Below are 15366 nucleotides of genomic sequence, written 5' to 3' on the forward strand. Positions count from 1 at the left end.
GTATCCAAAGAGGTCGCTGCTTTCGTCAAAGGAAGGTTCAAGTATGATTGGGTGGTAAAATCAACTTTTCAAGGGAGCTCCGGAAGGCCAGCGGAAGGAAGAAGTGAAGTTTTGGTGGCTCAATCAACATCAGTCAATGATGTCGTTGAATGATTTGGATTGCTTTGTGTCAATTGTCGAGATTGGTTGTTGTCTGAGGCCCAGTCTTCGGCCGCCTAAGCTGTTTGTTCGGAATCGGTTCTGTGTTATAGGCGTGTAGCTCGAGGCGAGCTTGCTAGTGGGAGCAACGATCCTGGTCTGGGGGGTTTCCTGACGCGGTGAAAGCGGGATGTCATCGGCAGGTGGTTCAGCAGCTGATGTCAACCCGTAGCGACGAGAGCCGGCTTGGATGTTTGCGCGAGGTATTTGCGGGGTGTAGTTTGACGGCGTCATCATACTCCGACGCGTGGGTATGCCGGATGATGGTGTCATTGGGGTACGGGGTTCAGGTGGCTGTTGAGAATCGGATATCGGACGTGGTGCTCGATATCCAAATGAGGTTTGCTGCCGCGGTGTCGGCTGCGCTGTCGGCTGCGCTGTCGAGGCTGCTCCAATGTCGGTCATGCTCCTAGAGATCGAACGGGTGTGAGGGCTGCGATATTCCGTTGGCTCGTCATCCTGCAACCTCTTGTTGCGCATCGAGACTGATAATCGACTGAGTCGACTTCCGGTGGCAGGAGAGTTTGGCGACTGCGTCAATTTGGTCGGCTGAACTGGGTTTTCTGGAGACGGGTAGTGGTCACCATGGTTTGCTAGACTTGCGCGGCGCGCTTCAAGCCGACTTGTCACACGGGAACCACTGCTTTGACGCCTTGCTTCCTCTGGATCTTGACTGAAGCTCTTGCGGAACGACATTGTCGTCGGCGTTACGGTTCCTTCATCGGTAGTGTTTGACTGGGAGACCCGGAATGTTGTATCGCCAGATGGTGAGTGATTCTTCGCGTAGTGCTCGTCCGAAAGAGCAATACACAGTTCTGTCAAGCTGCGGCAGACGCTGTCGGCTTTCCGTCGGGATTGTCGCTCGGATGACCCGTACCCATTCACCATAGAAACATTTCCAGAGGGTGTTTTGCCCGTTCCCAGCAGCTGCGAAAGAGCCATTGCATCCGTGGCGGTAGCCTCCAATGCCGAATAAACGTCCTTCTTAACCACGCCCCTTGCCTTGACAAGAGCAGACTGTAGAAGTGGATGTACTGGGTTTGGCGCTGTGATGGTATCAGATTCGCCCGACACGCTTGTCCTCCGGTGACGTGGCGAGGAGGACATCGTTGTCACTGTTGTCGTCGCAGTGCGTGGTCGGTCTCCGGTGGAGGACATCATGGCTTCCTGCGACGACGGCGGAAGCTTCCCGGTCAACTCCAGCTTCTTGATCCGCGATTTGAGGTCGTCGAGCTCATCCCATACGGTGGATGGCGCAGTCGTTGAAAGAGTCGATTCAGTTCCATCTTGCCGGTTGCGCTCCGGTTCGTATCGTGGTTTCTCAGTGACCTCAGAGCTTGAAACCTGGCGACCGCTTCGAATCGTAGAAAGCGTAGAGTTACGGAAAGTTCGCGAATCATGAAGAGAAGCCCGCCGCTCGAGGTTGGATTCTGCTTCAGGGCTGGTGCGATTCAGTCGACTGCGAGGAAGGCCGACCGTGGAGCGCGAGCTGGATGCGAAATTTGACTGCGGCGATCGGCCCGTGTCTTCGAGAGGATGGGCGGAGGCAGAGTAAGTGTATGGTAAAGAGCTGTATCGCGTGAAAGGGGACTCATTATGGGTGTTGAAATGCAAGGGGCTGTCGAAGGTATTTGAGCGAGATATTTGTTCGGGAGATGGTGTCAAGTCGCTACTGACACGCGAAGTGGAAGAGCGAAAGCCATGGCCAGACGTCCTCAGTCGCGACTATAAATAAAGTCAGTCGAATTTCCTCAAGCCAGCGGTTTCGTGAAGAAGTCTAATCAAACTTGAGAAACAGACTAGCTCACTTACCCGTCTGAGTTCAGAGCGACCCAAGGATTCGCGACGACCAGAGTCTGACCTCGCAATGTTCAGAAAGATGTCCTCATTATTCTTGGACCGAGATTCATCCGCAACTGAAGACCGAAAACCATCTTGTTGGCTGTACCTGTCGGTTCCTTTGAGCGGAGTGCCGTTAGCGTCGGCATAGGAGCGCCCCTGATTAAAGGTCGCAGTGGATGACGGCATTCTCCTCTTTACATCCGGGGGTTCCTGCTGGGAGTATAACGTCGATTTGCGACGCTTTGGCGCATTGGGACTCAGCACTCGGTCGGTTGAGCCAAAGTCCTGAGAGAGCGCAGAACTGGCCCCTTGTGCAGCGGTGGGCGCAGCGGAAGGGAATTGAAGTGATTCTGAAGTCGACGGGATCTCAAGGTGGGACGGATGAAGGTCGGGGACGGATTTGCGATGTCTGTCATACAAGGATTGCGGATGCCGAGGGGAGGAGATGGAGGCGGAGGCAGGAGTGGTGCGGTCGATGCTGGCAGACTTGAGGTGCGAAGTGAGGGCGATCTTGCGGAGAGGGGACTGGACCTCGAAGCTGAAGCGACTCTGCGGGACACGGAGGATACTAGGCGGTAGGGCAGGTTTATTGGAGCGCGTGGGAGATCTGGAAGAGGGAGAGGACGGGGTCGGACGAGAGGTGGTGATGGTGGACTGAGATGGAGAGGAGAGCGTTGTTGGTGAAGGTGCAGAGCCGGCGAATGCTAGCGCGCCAGCTTTCCCCGTGTCACGGGGATCTCCCGAAATAGTCAATCTTCGCTCAATCGCTCCAGATCGCAGGCGCCCGGATGACTTGCTTCTGCCCAGAAAGTGTCCCTCTGGCGCAGAGTATTCGCTCCTCATGGCTGGGCTGGGGGGCTCGATGTGGTGCAGTTCGTTCGGGTACCTTGATGTACGCGCGTAAACACTCATCGTCGAGCGACGCGAAGGCAGGGAAGAGGAGGAGTCGACGATCGTGTCCCGTTGCGGCGCATTGATGCTAGGATTGGCAATCGAGACTGTTTTCCGGCGGCCAAAAAGCGTCGTTTGATTCTTTGTTGTTGGCGTGGGAGTGGTGGGTGAAGAAGGCAGTCGAGTGCCAGCAGATCCTGTGTCGTGGAGCATCTGCACGCATTGGTCAGGCATCCAAGCGCTGCTGCATGCAAGTCGGCCAATTCGAATCTACAGGGAAGCGATGAGATGCATTGAGAACCCAGCCCAATAGCTTGGTTCGCGTCGTGGACTTTTTGATCTATTGGCTGCAAGAGGCTATACAGAAAGGTGAATGATCTCTACGGAATACACACACATCACATACGCCAGCGCGCCTCGCTTCCCGTTTGCCATCACTGGATTCGGGATCCATATGTTTCACTTGCCCAGGCTACTCAGCCTGAAACGCCAGCGAAAGTGGGCTGCCGTCCCAGTCAGAATTAGAAAGGCTGGAGGCTGGAGCTGCTCGCATCCACTCTAGCTCACGTGACCTCTTATACACAGCTCCTCCAGCAGCACAAACAGCTTGCCTCGCTTGTTACCGCACGAACCGTGGAACTTTTGGCTTGAACCATGGTTTTTGATGGGCTCTAGGTAGGTTTGCTGCTACTGCAGGAACTCCTGTTGTGCGATATGACATATCGTATCGCATCTAAGCTCCAGTGTGGCTTCGGCTTGTTTTTTCTTTTTCCGTCTCCAGTTTCCTGTCTTTTGACCACCAGCTTCCAGCAGTCTGATAACACACTGCGTAGTACTGAGCAGACTTACCTGAAGCTATACAGTAAGCATACTTTGGCCTAAAGTCCTGACAAGTCACCGTCGAACTTAGATTGATCTCTATCGGCATCTATCTCTTAGCCTCAGCTGTCAGATCTAGTGCGATATTCTCCGGGCCATGAGGGCTTAACGAGGCGAGACTGGATCCACCATACCTGGCCAGATGATTCCACTCCATAATAATTTCCCAGCTATCCGGCCACTCATAGCGCGTCTAATTGTGGGAATTGAATATCAGTCTGCGGTTTACGTCAATATTATTTTTGTACATGGTCGCCCTCTTTCCTATGCTGAGCATTCTTTGAGTTTAAGGAGAAAGTGGTTCAATCCGTCAAGCAACTATACCCCGCAAGCAGCATCATGCTGTAAATGTGTGGTTTTGGTGCATTCTTCGTACGTGATGTGACAACAGGTGCGGTTAGTAGATCCATGAGCTGTAGACTCGATTACTGCCCAGAAGCCTATCTACAACAATCCCCATCTTTCTACCAGACTTGCCTTGATTTAATAGACAGTCAAAATCGACTATGGAGAGTTTGATGCTCCGTACGTATGGAGAAATACTGCCATGCTCGATGCGCGCTTGGGGCTGACGTCCCCAGGTTTCCAGACCCCGCAACCCTAGCCTTTAAGCATATCGAAGCAATCTTTCTGAGCTGCTCATATTTCTGTTTACAGACAGACGTAATATGAAATAATATAGAAGATCTCATGTCGGTAAAACAATACTCATCACTCTTGGCCAAGCATTTCTATCTTGGGGCGGTGACTGGCCTTTCCATTTAGCCCTAATCTCCCTGCACAACCAGTCAGGGCCAGGTCGCCAACATCAGAAACCCAACAATAATAGTAAACGAACCAAGACAAATAAAACATGCCAAGTAGCTCAATACACCAGGCGCATATTCGTAACGCAAGGCTGAGCCCCAAACCGCAATGATGACTCACGTAGTACCTCCCGGTGACTCCTCATTGTCCTTTGTTTGCTGCGGCGCATCCTTCCTGCATGTTAGCCCTTTATATAAAGTACGTAGTTACTCCCCACCTTATGACTTATGGAATTCTCTTATAACCCAACAAGACCATGACAGCTTCGTACCCTGACGAGAGCATGGACGAAGCTCTCACCTCAACGCCCCAAGCCTTTGGGCTGGGAGAAGGCGCAGCACCAGCGAAACCATCATCAGCCTCATTCAACCCCCTCAATCTGTACCGCTCTTATATCGCGGAACGACTCGCGCCTATAATGGGTGCTGATAAATCAGTTATTCAGAATGCTATCCAGCGGACGCAATCGTCTGATAAGGGGGATCTTGTTCTTCCTGTAGCTGCTTTGAGGTTGAAGGGGAGGAAACCTGGTGAGGTTGCGAGGGATATACAGGAAAAGGTACCTACCTATATACAACCCATACTCTAGAAGGATTTACATTAACTAGAACCCGCAGTTCCACGATCCGCACAACATAATCAACATCAGCAAAACACCATCTCAAGCCCCCTACATCCAATTCACCATCTCTCCCACCCCATTAGCAAACCTCATCCTCCCAACCATCCTCACCAAAGACTCACAATACGGCTTCGACAACACCCCCGGTCTAAAAGACCCCTCTGACCCAAACTCCCCGGGCAAAAGAATAATAATCGAGTTCGGATCCCCCAATATCGCAAGACCTTTTCACCAGGGCCACCTGCGCAGCACGATCCTCGGCGCCTTCCTGGCAAATCTCTACGAAAAGGCCGGGTGGAATGTCATCCGGATGAACTACCTCGGTGACTGGGGGAAGCAGTATGGTGTATTGGGTATTGGATTCGAAGAGTTCGGCGAAGAGGAAAAGCTACAGACTGATCCAATCGGACATCTATTTGACGTATACGTGCGCATCAGCACCCAGGGGCGGAAAGAGCAGGATCGGATGCAGATGATGAAGGATCGGATTGAGTTCGTTACGGCCCAGTCAGCACTCGACGGCGCAGAGGACTGGGCTCCGTACGTGGACAATCTAGAGAAAGATCTCGCAGCGCAACAAGCGAAGTGCGTTGACGAGCGCGCAAGAGGATACTTTAAGAGTCTATCCGATAAGGAACCGGACGTCACCTCACTCTGGCAAAGATTCCGAGCCCTCAGCATCAAGAAATACAAAGAGACTTTCGCGCGCCTGAACATAACATACGACATCTACACAGGCGAGTCCCAAATCAGCGAAGAAAGCATGGAAACCGCCGCAACCCTCCTAACACAACAAGGCCTATCCTTCCACTCGCAAGGCGCAACAATAGTCGACCTAACGCCCCAATCTAAAAAACTCGGCAAAGCCATCGTGCGCAAAAAAGACGGAACAAGCATCTACATGACGCGGGACATCGGCGCCGTCTTCGAGCGGTATAGCGAGTACAACTACGACAAAATGATCTACGTCATTGCCTCCCAGCAGGATCTACACATGGCGCAACTGATTAAGATAATAGAACTCATCGGTCGACCAGATCTCTCTGAGAAATTGGAGCACGTCAATTTCGGCCTTGTGAAGGGGATGTCGACCCGGAGGGGAACGGTCAAGTTCCTAGATGATATCCTCCGCGATGCAGGCGAGCGAATGCACGAGGTTATGAAGGGTAACGAGGCGAAATATGCGCAGATTGAAAATCCAGAGAAGATAGCTGATATACTGGGTATATCGGCGGTCCTGGTGCAGGATATGAATTCGAAGAGGATAAACGGGTATACGTTTGATATGGACCGCATGACCTCCTTTGAGGGCGATACGGGGCCGTATTTGCAGTATTCGCATGCGCGGCTTTGCTCTATTCTTCGGAAAGCAAAAGCCAGCAGTCCGCTTGACGTTGAGGAGCTCCAAAAGGCGAACTTCGCCCTGTTGAATGAACCACACGCAAAGGCCATCCTCGTCCAACTATTCTACTGGCCTGAGATATTCAGCACAACATACCACAAAACGCGCGAGCCCGTGACGGTCCTCAGTTACCTGTGGAAACTCACGCATGCAGTAAACTCGAGCTATGATCATTTGAATGTGCTTAATGCGGAAACTGAGGTGAAGGTTGCGCGGTTGGCGCTTTATTCGGCTGCAAGGCAGGTATTGGGGAGTGCGATGAAGTTGTTGGGGTTGAGCCCTGTTGAGAGGTAAGTTTTGTTCTTGTTGTGAATGGGATGGGAAGGGTTGGATTGTATGGGGGCTAATGCTTTTTTTAGGATGTAAATTGTTGTGAGGATCGTTTGCTAGAGGTTGGTGTTGGGGACTGGGGTTTAGTAGGGGTCTATGGTGGATGGATATTACTGGGTTTTTTTGACGAGACTACGGCTTTACTTTAGAACATTCGCGAAGACAGGTCATCATCATTCGTCTTAAATACTCCGGCTATCTGCCGTCGAATTACACGTAACTTGTTCGGCACTCCTTCAGCCGTCTCTTCCTAGCTTCTTTTGTTCCACTAGTGTTCTTCGTATCATTATACATGATAAAGGTTTCCGCTGGAAGCGATCATTCAAGGAGATGACAAGCTGGCACATGCGTCACAGGTGATGTGGTGTAAGAGTTTTTTTTTGTAAGAGATAGGTGCCACGCAGGAGAAAAGGGTCAGGTAGACGGATAAAAGATATTGAAGGCAGGGTCGTCAATTTGGGATCATGATTGTTTCGGATAGGGGAACAACAGCGGAAAGGGAGAAAGGACAGGTTCGATAGGTAAAAGGATGTAACAGGCAGCAAGAGGAGGTTAGGGAAGAATGGCCGAGGAGATACTCTGAAGACAGATGCATCATGTGGGTATCTCTTCTGTTCAATCAGCTCAAGTCCTGATTATCAACTAGGATCGATTAGCCGCGGTACCTTGCAGGACACGTATCCCTCGGCACAAACTTGACTCTGACAAATCAGAGAAACTGCACGATAGAAGACATAATAAAGAAGAAGCATAGAGGTAACAAGCAGAGTTGGGAGGAAGGAGGAAGTTCAAGCACTCTGATACTCAGACAACAAGAGAGCGCCTTCGAGAGTGGCGTAATTTGTCAATCGTAGATGACCATTCAGACCAGCGACAAACTATTCTTGCAGCTGACTGCGGCGAGTCTTCTCAGCCTCGAGGTTCTCGTACAGAAGATAAAGCGCCTTCTCGTTGGCCTGAGCGCTGCCCATGATGGTAAACATGCGCTCTCCGGTTTCGTCGTGAGGAGCCTTGGCAATCGAAATACGCGCGCCAGAGCTTCGGCGAATCTCAGTGATCTTAGTTCCAGCCCTGCCGATAATGCAACCAACCATATCAGCTGGGATGCTGATGTTCTGCGTCTGGATCTCTTCGCCGTCTTCGGTGACAAGAGGGTAGCCTCGGTTGCTCGTGTCGGGGTTGGACCGCCTGCTGTATCCACCAGTCTGGTCACTAAAGTCAGCGCCGTTGCCGGTTCGGTTGTAGGGTCGGCTGTTGTAGCTGTCGCCATTGCCTCCGTTGTGCTGGATCGATCCGCTACCGACTGATGAACGAACAGCGGGGTTGTACAAGATCGTGCCGGTTCCACGTTGCCAGTCGTCAATGAGGCACTTTCCAATCTCCCAGATCGCCTTCTCAATTCCCTCTGGGGTACCTTGGACCTCAACAATGCGTTCGGTGGATTGGGGCAACATCTCCTTCTGAGCCACCATGCGAACACCTGAAGCGTCCTGGATGTGCTTGATTTTCAGTCCTTGTCGTCCGATGATCGTGCCCATCTGGTTGTGAGAGATCAAGAGTCGGATAGCTGACGGGAAAATTAGTATATGCACCGTATCCGAGTCGTGGCCTCGAATATGATCTGAGTGAAACTTACGATGAGTGCCATTGTTAGAGACAATTCCACCCATGCCCATCTGAGGAGCACCTTCCAGCAATCCCTTGGCAACCAGCGCATAAGCCCTAGCAGTGCCATTCAAAGCACCGGTTACGGTCAAAACACGATCGTGAACACCAGGGACGACCTTGCTGACACCGGCCTTTACGCCAGTCTCATCGCGTAGATCGGCGACGTTTTTACCCGCCTTACCGATGATGACACCGGCTTCCTTAGACGAAACAATAGCGCGAAGAGTCAGCATCGATTGCGCATACTCCTCTTCGGTCTTGGGCACAATGTCGATATCCTCATCGCCAACGTTGACGGCATCGACCATGGTCTCGTCAGCGATAGGAGTCTCGTGAATGTCGTTGGAATCCATGTTTTGTAGATTAGAGGGAATGATAACGAGGATGACTATTCTCGCAAGTTAATTAGTAAGCTTGGTACACGAGCGAATAAACCGTCTGTCCATTCGCGCGAGCGTCATACGGACATGGTCTCCGAGGAACTCAGATCCGTTACCACGCCTACACGAACAAGAATGATGACAAACGCCGCCAACGAAAGGAAAGGAGGACTTACAAGATGAGGAGTGAGGGAAGCGAAACAGAAGTAATTAAACGGCAGGTTCGATAAGATTTGGTTTCGCGGACGAGAAATCTGCGTGAGGATGGGGGGCGAATCCAGAGGGGCTTCGGCGGGCGGGGGAAGGTGGAGGTTGAGAGAGGGCTGTAAGGCAGACGAAGAGGCGAGGGGTTCAGTGGAAGAGGATTAAAGGGGAGGTGGAAGGGGGAAGAGAGGGCGAAGAAGAGGGAGATATACGGGAAAAAGAGACGAAAAGGATGTGGAGGAGGAGACAGAGATGAGGAGAGAGAACGGAGGGAAGGTGGAGGAAGAAAAGAGGAAGTGGACGAGAGGAAAGAGAGCGTTTTGGTTGGCGGCGGCTGTTGTTCAGGGCGGGAGCAGCCAAAGGCGGAGGGCCCTGCGGCACTATAACTATACCTGCCTGCTATTGATCTCTATGCTGTTTCTAATGCTCCCTTGATTGGTGAACTAGGTCTGGAATTTTATTCACGTCATTCTTCAGGCGACTTGACTCTTTCTTGCTACCACTGTCGCAGTTAGACTCCCTGAGCTCTTCATTAGAGCTGTATCTAGACAGGTGTAGCTTCATGAGTGCCGGATAGATTCGTCATATACTAAAAGGACAGTTCATTGATGTCCTGTCGTAGGCAGCCATACACTATATAGTCTCCGTGATCTCCCTACATACAGCTGAATGCAGATGATCGAGTAAAGAAGTCGAACTTCGAAGATCTGGAGTCTGGACCTCGAGTGGACACTGCGAAGGATCGAAGCCTGAGGCATAAAATACCCGCAGGTTTGCAGTGTTTGGCTGGTCAGCCACAGGCGGTGGCTTGACACCCACAGAGGCGGCAGAAGGCCACCTGGAGATTGCTTGACGGGAACTTGAAAGTCGGAGCCAACTCGAGCTGTTGTTGTCTGTTGGGCCGGTCTCCTTACCACCAATTTCTTCTCTTTTCTTGTTTATGGGATAATGAGGACGTGATATTCGCCATCCCTCCCTTTCGTGTCAACCGAACTCCAATTCCTCCGACTCCTGAATCCGCATTAATTGGGTTTCCCCCTCGTTGACCCTGACGTCTCCCCGCAAGCAACCTACATTCGACACAGAGAGCAGGGTAGAGTGTCCTCTCCCTGCTGCGACTGCTGCGCTTCGGCACCATGAGTTATATGAAGAAGGATGAGGATGCCGACCAGACTATGATCAAGCTGGATCGGACCTCTGTTTTCCAAGATGGTAGGACTCCGCTGGAGCTGTGATTGAGCCGGAGGCATTGTTGCTGACCTTGCTACTCTCTCCTATAGCACGGCTATTCAATACATCCCCGATCTCTCCTCGACAATGCCGCACGCTACTGACCAAGATCGCGGTTCTCGTCTTCACTGGCGAGCAATTCCCGACAAACGAAGCGACCACCCTTTTCTTCGGCATTTCGAAGCTCTTCCAGAACAAGGATCCCTCCCTACGACAGATGGTATATTTGATCTTGAAGGAACTCGCAAATACGGCCGAAGATGTTATTATGTCCACAAGTATTATCATGAAGGATACTGCAGTCGGCAGCGATGTCCTCTACCGAGCGAACGCTATCCGGGCTCTGTGCCGCATCATCGACGTGAGTCCCCGAAAGTCACCAAACCTCCACAATTTCTAACCCATGAAATAGGGTACTACGGTGCAAGGTATTGAGCGATTGATCAAAACAGCCATTGTCGACAAGACCCCTTCGGTATCCTCCGCTGCCCTCGTCTCCTCATATCACCTCCTCCCGGTTGCCCGCGACGTGGTCCGAAGATGGCAAAGCGAGACACAGGAAGCAGCTTCCTCCTCGAAACAATCCACAGGTTTCCTCGGCTTTGGTGGCAGCTCTCAGGCTCATGCCATTTCTCAGTCGAATTTCATGACCCAGTACCATGCCATCGGTCTCCTATACCAGATGCGCTCGCATGACCGGATGGCCCTTGTGAAGATGGTTCAACAATATGGCGCAGCTGGCGTAGTCAAGAGCCCCGCTGCACTTGTTCTTCTCGTGCGCCTGGCCGCCAAGCTGGCCGAGGAGGACCCCGGATTGAGGAAACCAATGATGCAGATGCTTGACGGATGGCTCCGACACAAGCACGAGATGGTGAACTTCGAAGCTGCCAAGGCGATCTGTGACATCCGGGACGTTAGTGATGCCGAAGCCTCACAAGCTGTCCATGTCCTCCAACTGTTTCTCTCTTCACCCCGTGCCATTACCAAGTTTGCCGCCATCCGCATCCTTCACCGATTCGCGTCATTCAAGCCCCATGTCGTCAACGTGTGCAACCCCGATATCGAGTCATTGATCTCAAACAGCAACCGCTCTATTGCCACGTTCGCTATCACCACTCTCCTGAAGACCGGAAACGAGGCCAGCGTTGACCGCTTGATGAAGCAAATCTCCGGCTTCATGGCCGACATCACCGACGAATTCAAGATTACCATTGTTGAAGCGATCCGTACCCTGTGCCTGAAGTTCCCCAGCAAGCAGGCCGGCATGCTTTCCTTCCTCAGTGGTATTCTGCGAGATGAGGGTGGCTATGAATTCAAACGGAGCGTTGTTGAGAGCATGTTTGACCTCATCAAATTTGTTCCAGACAGCAAGGAAGACGGTATGCTTTCCCCTCTCTTATTATCACATTTTATCTTAGATACTAAATGATGACAGCCCTTGCCCATCTCTGTGAGTTCATCGAAGACTGCGAATTTACCAAGCTGTCCGTCCGAGTACTGCACCTTATCGGTGTCGAGGGACCGAAGACTTCTCAGCCGACCAAGTACATCCGATACATCTACAACCGTGTCGTCCTCGAGAATGCCATCGTTCGTGCTGCTGCTGTGACGGCCTTGGCCAAGTTCGGCGTCGGCCAGAAGGACTCTGAAGTCAAATCCAGTGTCTTTGTTCTCCTCACGAGATGCCTCGATGATACAGACGATGAAGTCCGTGACCGTGCCGCTCTCAACCTTCGCTTGATGTCCGAAGAGGATGAGATGGCTAGTCGATTTGTCAAGAATGGTAAGTTGAATTATTTCCCATTTGTTTTAGCTTAATCCACTAATTGGATCAGATTCGATGTACTCTCTTTCGACTTTCGAGCATCAGCTTGTCATGTATGTGACATCCAACGACAAGGAAACTTTCGCTGCTGCATTCGATGTGTCCACCATCCCCGTTGTTTCCCAGGAACAAGCCCTGGCTGATGAGCGCAAGGAGAAGCTTACGAGCGCTACGCCGATGCTCAAGGCTCCTTCAACCGGCCCCCCCAAGGGCGCCAAGGCGAACGGCGTGGCCGAGGCTGCGTCTGCTGCCGTCACCCAGAAGTACGCCGAGCAGCTTATGCAAATCCCCGAGCTCAAAGATTACGGGCAATTGCTCAAGTCCTCCGTTCCTGTCGAGCTCAGCGAAAGCGAGACAGAGTACGTGGTTACGGCCGTCAAGCACATCTTCAAGGAGCATATTGTATTGCAGTATGACATCAAGAATACTCTTCCGGATACTGTCCTCGAGGACGTTACCGTCGTGGCGTCACCATCTGAGGAGGACATCCTGGAGGATGAATTCATTGTTCCCGCACCCAAGCTGAAGACCGACGAACCCGGCGTCGTATATGTCACGTTCAAGAAACTCGAGGGCGAGCAGAGCGTCCCCGTGGTCTCATTTACAAACCACCTCAAGTTCACCAGCAAAGAAATCGACCCCACGACGGGCGAGCCCGAAGATTCCGGCTACGAGGATGAATACCAAGTCAACGATCTCGAGCTTACAGGCAGCGACTATGTCATCCCAACATTTGCCGGCAGCTTCGACCATGTTTGGGAGCAGACAGGTGCCAATGGCGAGGAAGTTAGCGAGACTCTCCAGCTCAGCAACCTGAAGGGTATCGTAGGTACGTATTTTTCCAAACCTCCTCTCTAGAACGCCACTAACAAAAGCACAGACGCAACCGAACAACTAATCTCCGCACTCTCCCTCCAACCCCTCGAAGGCACCGACGTCGCCCTCAGCAACAGCACACACACCCTCAAGCTCTTCGGAAAGACAGTATTAGGCGGCCGCGTCGCGGCCCTCATAAAGATGGCATACTCCAGCAAGGCCGGCGTCACGACCAAAATCACAGTGCGCGCCGAAGAGGAAGGTGTTGCCGCTGCTGTCATTGCTGCTTTGGCTTAATTGAGTTGGGCCAGAGCTCGAGTTCTTTGTATTCGCTGCGGCTAGGTTCCAATAGGTCAGGTATATTCACTCAGGCGATGGCGACGGCGAGTCTTGTATTACGAATTCAGACTTGTTCTTGCGCTCGTTTATTGCTCTTTATTTTCGACTACATTTCCCACAACCCCGTTTATAATGCAGGTGTCGTTGAGTTAACTAGATGCGATGCGATGAATGATTTGTGTAGGCGTCTAAATTCATGTTCCTTATCCACTTTCCCGTCTGTTTCTCTACTCTCTGTTCTTGTCTCTTATCCTGATGATTGCATTTTGGCAAATAAAAGAGTATTTTTTCTTTTTTACCTACCTACTATCTACTTATCCATTTCCTCATTAATTCCTACTTCTCTTGACTGTTTGCTGTCCTGCGCAATTTATGTCCGCTTTTCGAACATCGAACATGAATCATCAGCACGTATTCGTCCATGTCCCAAGTTCAGGAACTATGATAGTCCTTTTAGCTTCGAAATCATTCCATTACTCTGGGTAGCTGTTCTGTAGCGACACTCTAGCCCCTATACATTTCTCCATAAGCCCTGTTCCCGACCGCTCTCGCCACAATCATATGCATACTTCGTAAAGTCATAAGTTCAATATAAACGCTGAGAAGAAGAGAAGAAAGTTATACACCATCTAGACCCCCCACGATATCTATCAATAATCAAAGATAATAAACACCGGGTTCCACATCCAACGTAGCTATGTTACCATCAGGACCATCAAATTGAGCCGGAAGCGACTTCTTCGTTTCCACGCGGTTAACCAGAAAGTCATCGACTGCGTCGTCGTCTAGTTCGCCATCGTCGGAAATAAAGACTTCAGCGAAACCGACGGCGCGTACATTCGGGAGGCCGAATTCGAGGGCTTTGAGTAGACCCTCTGTTGTGAAGTATACCGTGGGGTCAAGATTAGGGCGTCCAAATTCGAGCACTTCTAGGGTTTGAATACCGATGTGGGAGACCAGGTCGAAGAATGTGCCGTCGACCATGTCTCCTGGTATACTCAAGTATGAAAGCGCTGGCGTTAGGGCGAGTAAAGAGGTAATCCCCTCTGGGCTTAGACGGCGGTTGAGGCCGGAGATGGTGAGACGCTTAAGGGTGCGATTCAGATCGGGGCTGCACATGAGACTACTCAGGTTTGAAAGCGAGAGGTCGGCGCAGTTCTTGATAGTGAGGCTTGTAAGGGACGGTGGCCAGCGCAATGCTCGTATGGCGTCTGCAGAGAAGTGTCCGCTAAATTGCATGCGGCGAAGCTGTGACGGCCATGGTATCCCAATGGATTCGGTGTCGGTGATGGAATTTGCATGAGGAAGCTTCAGGGTTTGTAGGTGAGAGAGATTGCTTAAGCTCTTCTTCAGGTCTCTAAATGGTATAGGAGTGATCACGAGGGAGAGATCCAAGTAACGAAGTTTCGAGCACTTCGCAATCGCCGGGAGACTGTTCGACCCAAAAGAAGCTCTAGGAGCACTGAGAACTTCCAAGTTCTCTTTCAAGCGACCAAGGAGCCTTGCAGTTAGGCTAGGAGAACTGTGATGGACAAGAAAGCTCAGATCAAGCCTGTGGACGAGAGCTCCGAGATTCCACTTGCTCCTGCGGACCCCGATCGGCGGGCTGATAGTGTTTGTGAATCTTGAGAAACTCGTGCCGTTATTTATCTGAGGTCTCTCCCAGAGGAGAGTTATTGCGCAAGTATACCATTGTCGCGAGACGAGGCAGCAGGCGTGGAGGTCTCTTTGGCGGGCGGACTCATCGGCGGCGACCTCGTCCAAAATCTGAACGACGATCTCGGTGGGAAGATTAATCGGCGGTGCGGAGGTCATTGGGGGATGACAGCGAGCGAGCTTCCATTATAATCCGTCATTAGTCTCGTTGTGGCCAGGGTCGCGGGGTGTTGGACAGGGTTGCTTGCAGAGAGGGAAAAAGATTATTGAGGTGGGG

General features: G+C 51.5%; 6 protein-coding genes across 6 annotated transcripts; 3 read left to right on the top strand and 3 right to left on the bottom strand.

Annotated features, from left to right (window-relative positions):
* Nucleotides 1–129: 129 nt before the first annotated feature.
* BDV14DRAFT_192815 (putative LPXTG-motif cell wall anchor domain protein) lies at nt 130–3144 on the bottom strand (the record flags this gene model as incomplete). The annotated part of the gene is made up of 2 exons (XM_073771674.1): nt 130–1923; nt 2011–3144. The coding sequence occupies 2 exons, from the start codon at nt 3142–3144 to the stop codon at nt 130–132; spliced, it is 2928 nt and encodes a 975-aa protein (XP_073623588.1).
* A 1729-nt stretch (nt 3145–4873) lies between these two features.
* On the top strand, nt 4874–7102 carry BDV14DRAFT_211577 (uncharacterized protein; the record flags this gene model as incomplete). The annotated part of the gene is made up of 2 exons (XM_073776116.1): nt 4874–5176; nt 5235–7102. 2 exons carry the CDS (start codon nt 4874–4876, stop codon nt 6933–6935), a joined length of 2004 nt encoding a protein of 667 aa, XP_073623589.1. The 3' UTR covers nt 6936–7102.
* Nucleotides 7103–7124: 22 nt separating this feature from the next.
* On the bottom strand, nt 7125–9523 carry BDV14DRAFT_182104 (KH domain-containing protein). Its single transcript, XM_073770175.1, has 3 exons — nt 9196–9523; nt 8608–9027; nt 7125–8538 (listed from the first exon to the last, which is right to left on the bottom strand). The coding sequence occupies exons 2-3, from the start codon at nt 8990–8992 to the stop codon at nt 7850–7852; spliced, it is 1074 nt and encodes a 357-aa protein (XP_073623590.1). The 5' UTR covers nt 8993–9027; nt 9196–9523; the 3' UTR covers nt 7125–7849.
* A 674-nt stretch (nt 9524–10197) lies between these two features.
* On the top strand, nt 10198–13741 carry BDV14DRAFT_138934 (coatomer subunit gamma). Its single transcript, XM_073766294.1, has 6 exons — nt 10198–10435; nt 10504–10814; nt 10866–11832; nt 11889–12236; nt 12289–13107; nt 13159–13741. Exons 1-6 carry the CDS (start codon nt 10360–10362, stop codon nt 13389–13391), a joined length of 2754 nt encoding a protein of 917 aa, XP_073623591.1. The 5' UTR covers nt 10198–10359; the 3' UTR covers nt 13392–13741.
* BDV14DRAFT_138939 (uncharacterized protein) lies at nt 13303–14010 on the top strand. Its single transcript, XM_073766296.1, has one exon. It carries the CDS (start codon nt 13469–13471, stop codon nt 13928–13930), a length of 462 nt encoding a protein of 153 aa, XP_073623592.1. The 5' UTR covers nt 13303–13468; the 3' UTR covers nt 13931–14010.
* BDV14DRAFT_138935 (F-box domain protein) lies at nt 13742–15328 on the bottom strand. The gene has a single exon (XM_073766295.1). The coding sequence runs from the start codon at nt 15246–15248 to the stop codon at nt 14091–14093; it is 1158 nt and encodes a 385-aa protein (XP_073623593.1). The 5' UTR covers nt 15249–15328; the 3' UTR covers nt 13742–14090.
* Between the last annotated feature and the right edge of the window lie 38 nt (nt 15329–15366).

Source organism: Aspergillus stella-maris (assembly GCF_047715825.1).
Source record: "Aspergillus stella-maris strain CBS 113639 unplaced genomic scaffold BDV14scaffold_76, whole genome shotgun sequence".
Classification (NCBI taxonomy): Eukaryota; Fungi; Ascomycota; class Eurotiomycetes; order Eurotiales; family Aspergillaceae; genus Aspergillus; species Aspergillus stella-maris.

What these genes read in the sequence shown, in the direction of transcription:
- BDV14DRAFT_182104 (XM_073770175.1), bottom strand. Translation starts at nt 8,992, where the DNA reads ATGGATTCCAACGACATTCACGAGACTCCTATCGCTGACGAGACCATG. An exon ending in CTCTAACAATGGCACTCATC is followed by an intron (nt 8,539 to 8,607) that starts GTAAGTTTCACT and finishes TTTTCCCGTCAG; the next exon opens with CTATCCGACTCTTGATCTCT.
- BDV14DRAFT_138934 (XM_073766294.1), top strand. Translation starts at nt 10,360, where the DNA reads ATGAGTTATATGAAGAAGGATGAGGATGCCGACCAGACTATGATCAAG. An exon ending in GACCTCTGTTTTCCAAGATG is followed by an intron (nt 10,436 to 10,503) that starts GTAGGACTCCGC and finishes TCTCTCCTATAG; the next exon opens with CACGGCTATTCAATACATCC. An exon ending in CAACCTGAAGGGTATCGTAG is followed by an intron (nt 13,108 to 13,158) that starts GTACGTATTTTT and finishes ACAAAAGCACAG; the next exon opens with ACGCAACCGAACAACTAATC.
- BDV14DRAFT_138939 (XM_073766296.1), top strand. Translation starts at nt 13,469, where the DNA reads ATGGCGACGGCGAGTCTTGTATTACGAATTCAGACTTGTTCTTGCGCT.
- BDV14DRAFT_138935 (XM_073766295.1), bottom strand. Translation starts at nt 15,248, where the DNA reads ATGACCTCCGCACCGCCGATTAATCTTCCCACCGAGATCGTCGTTCAG.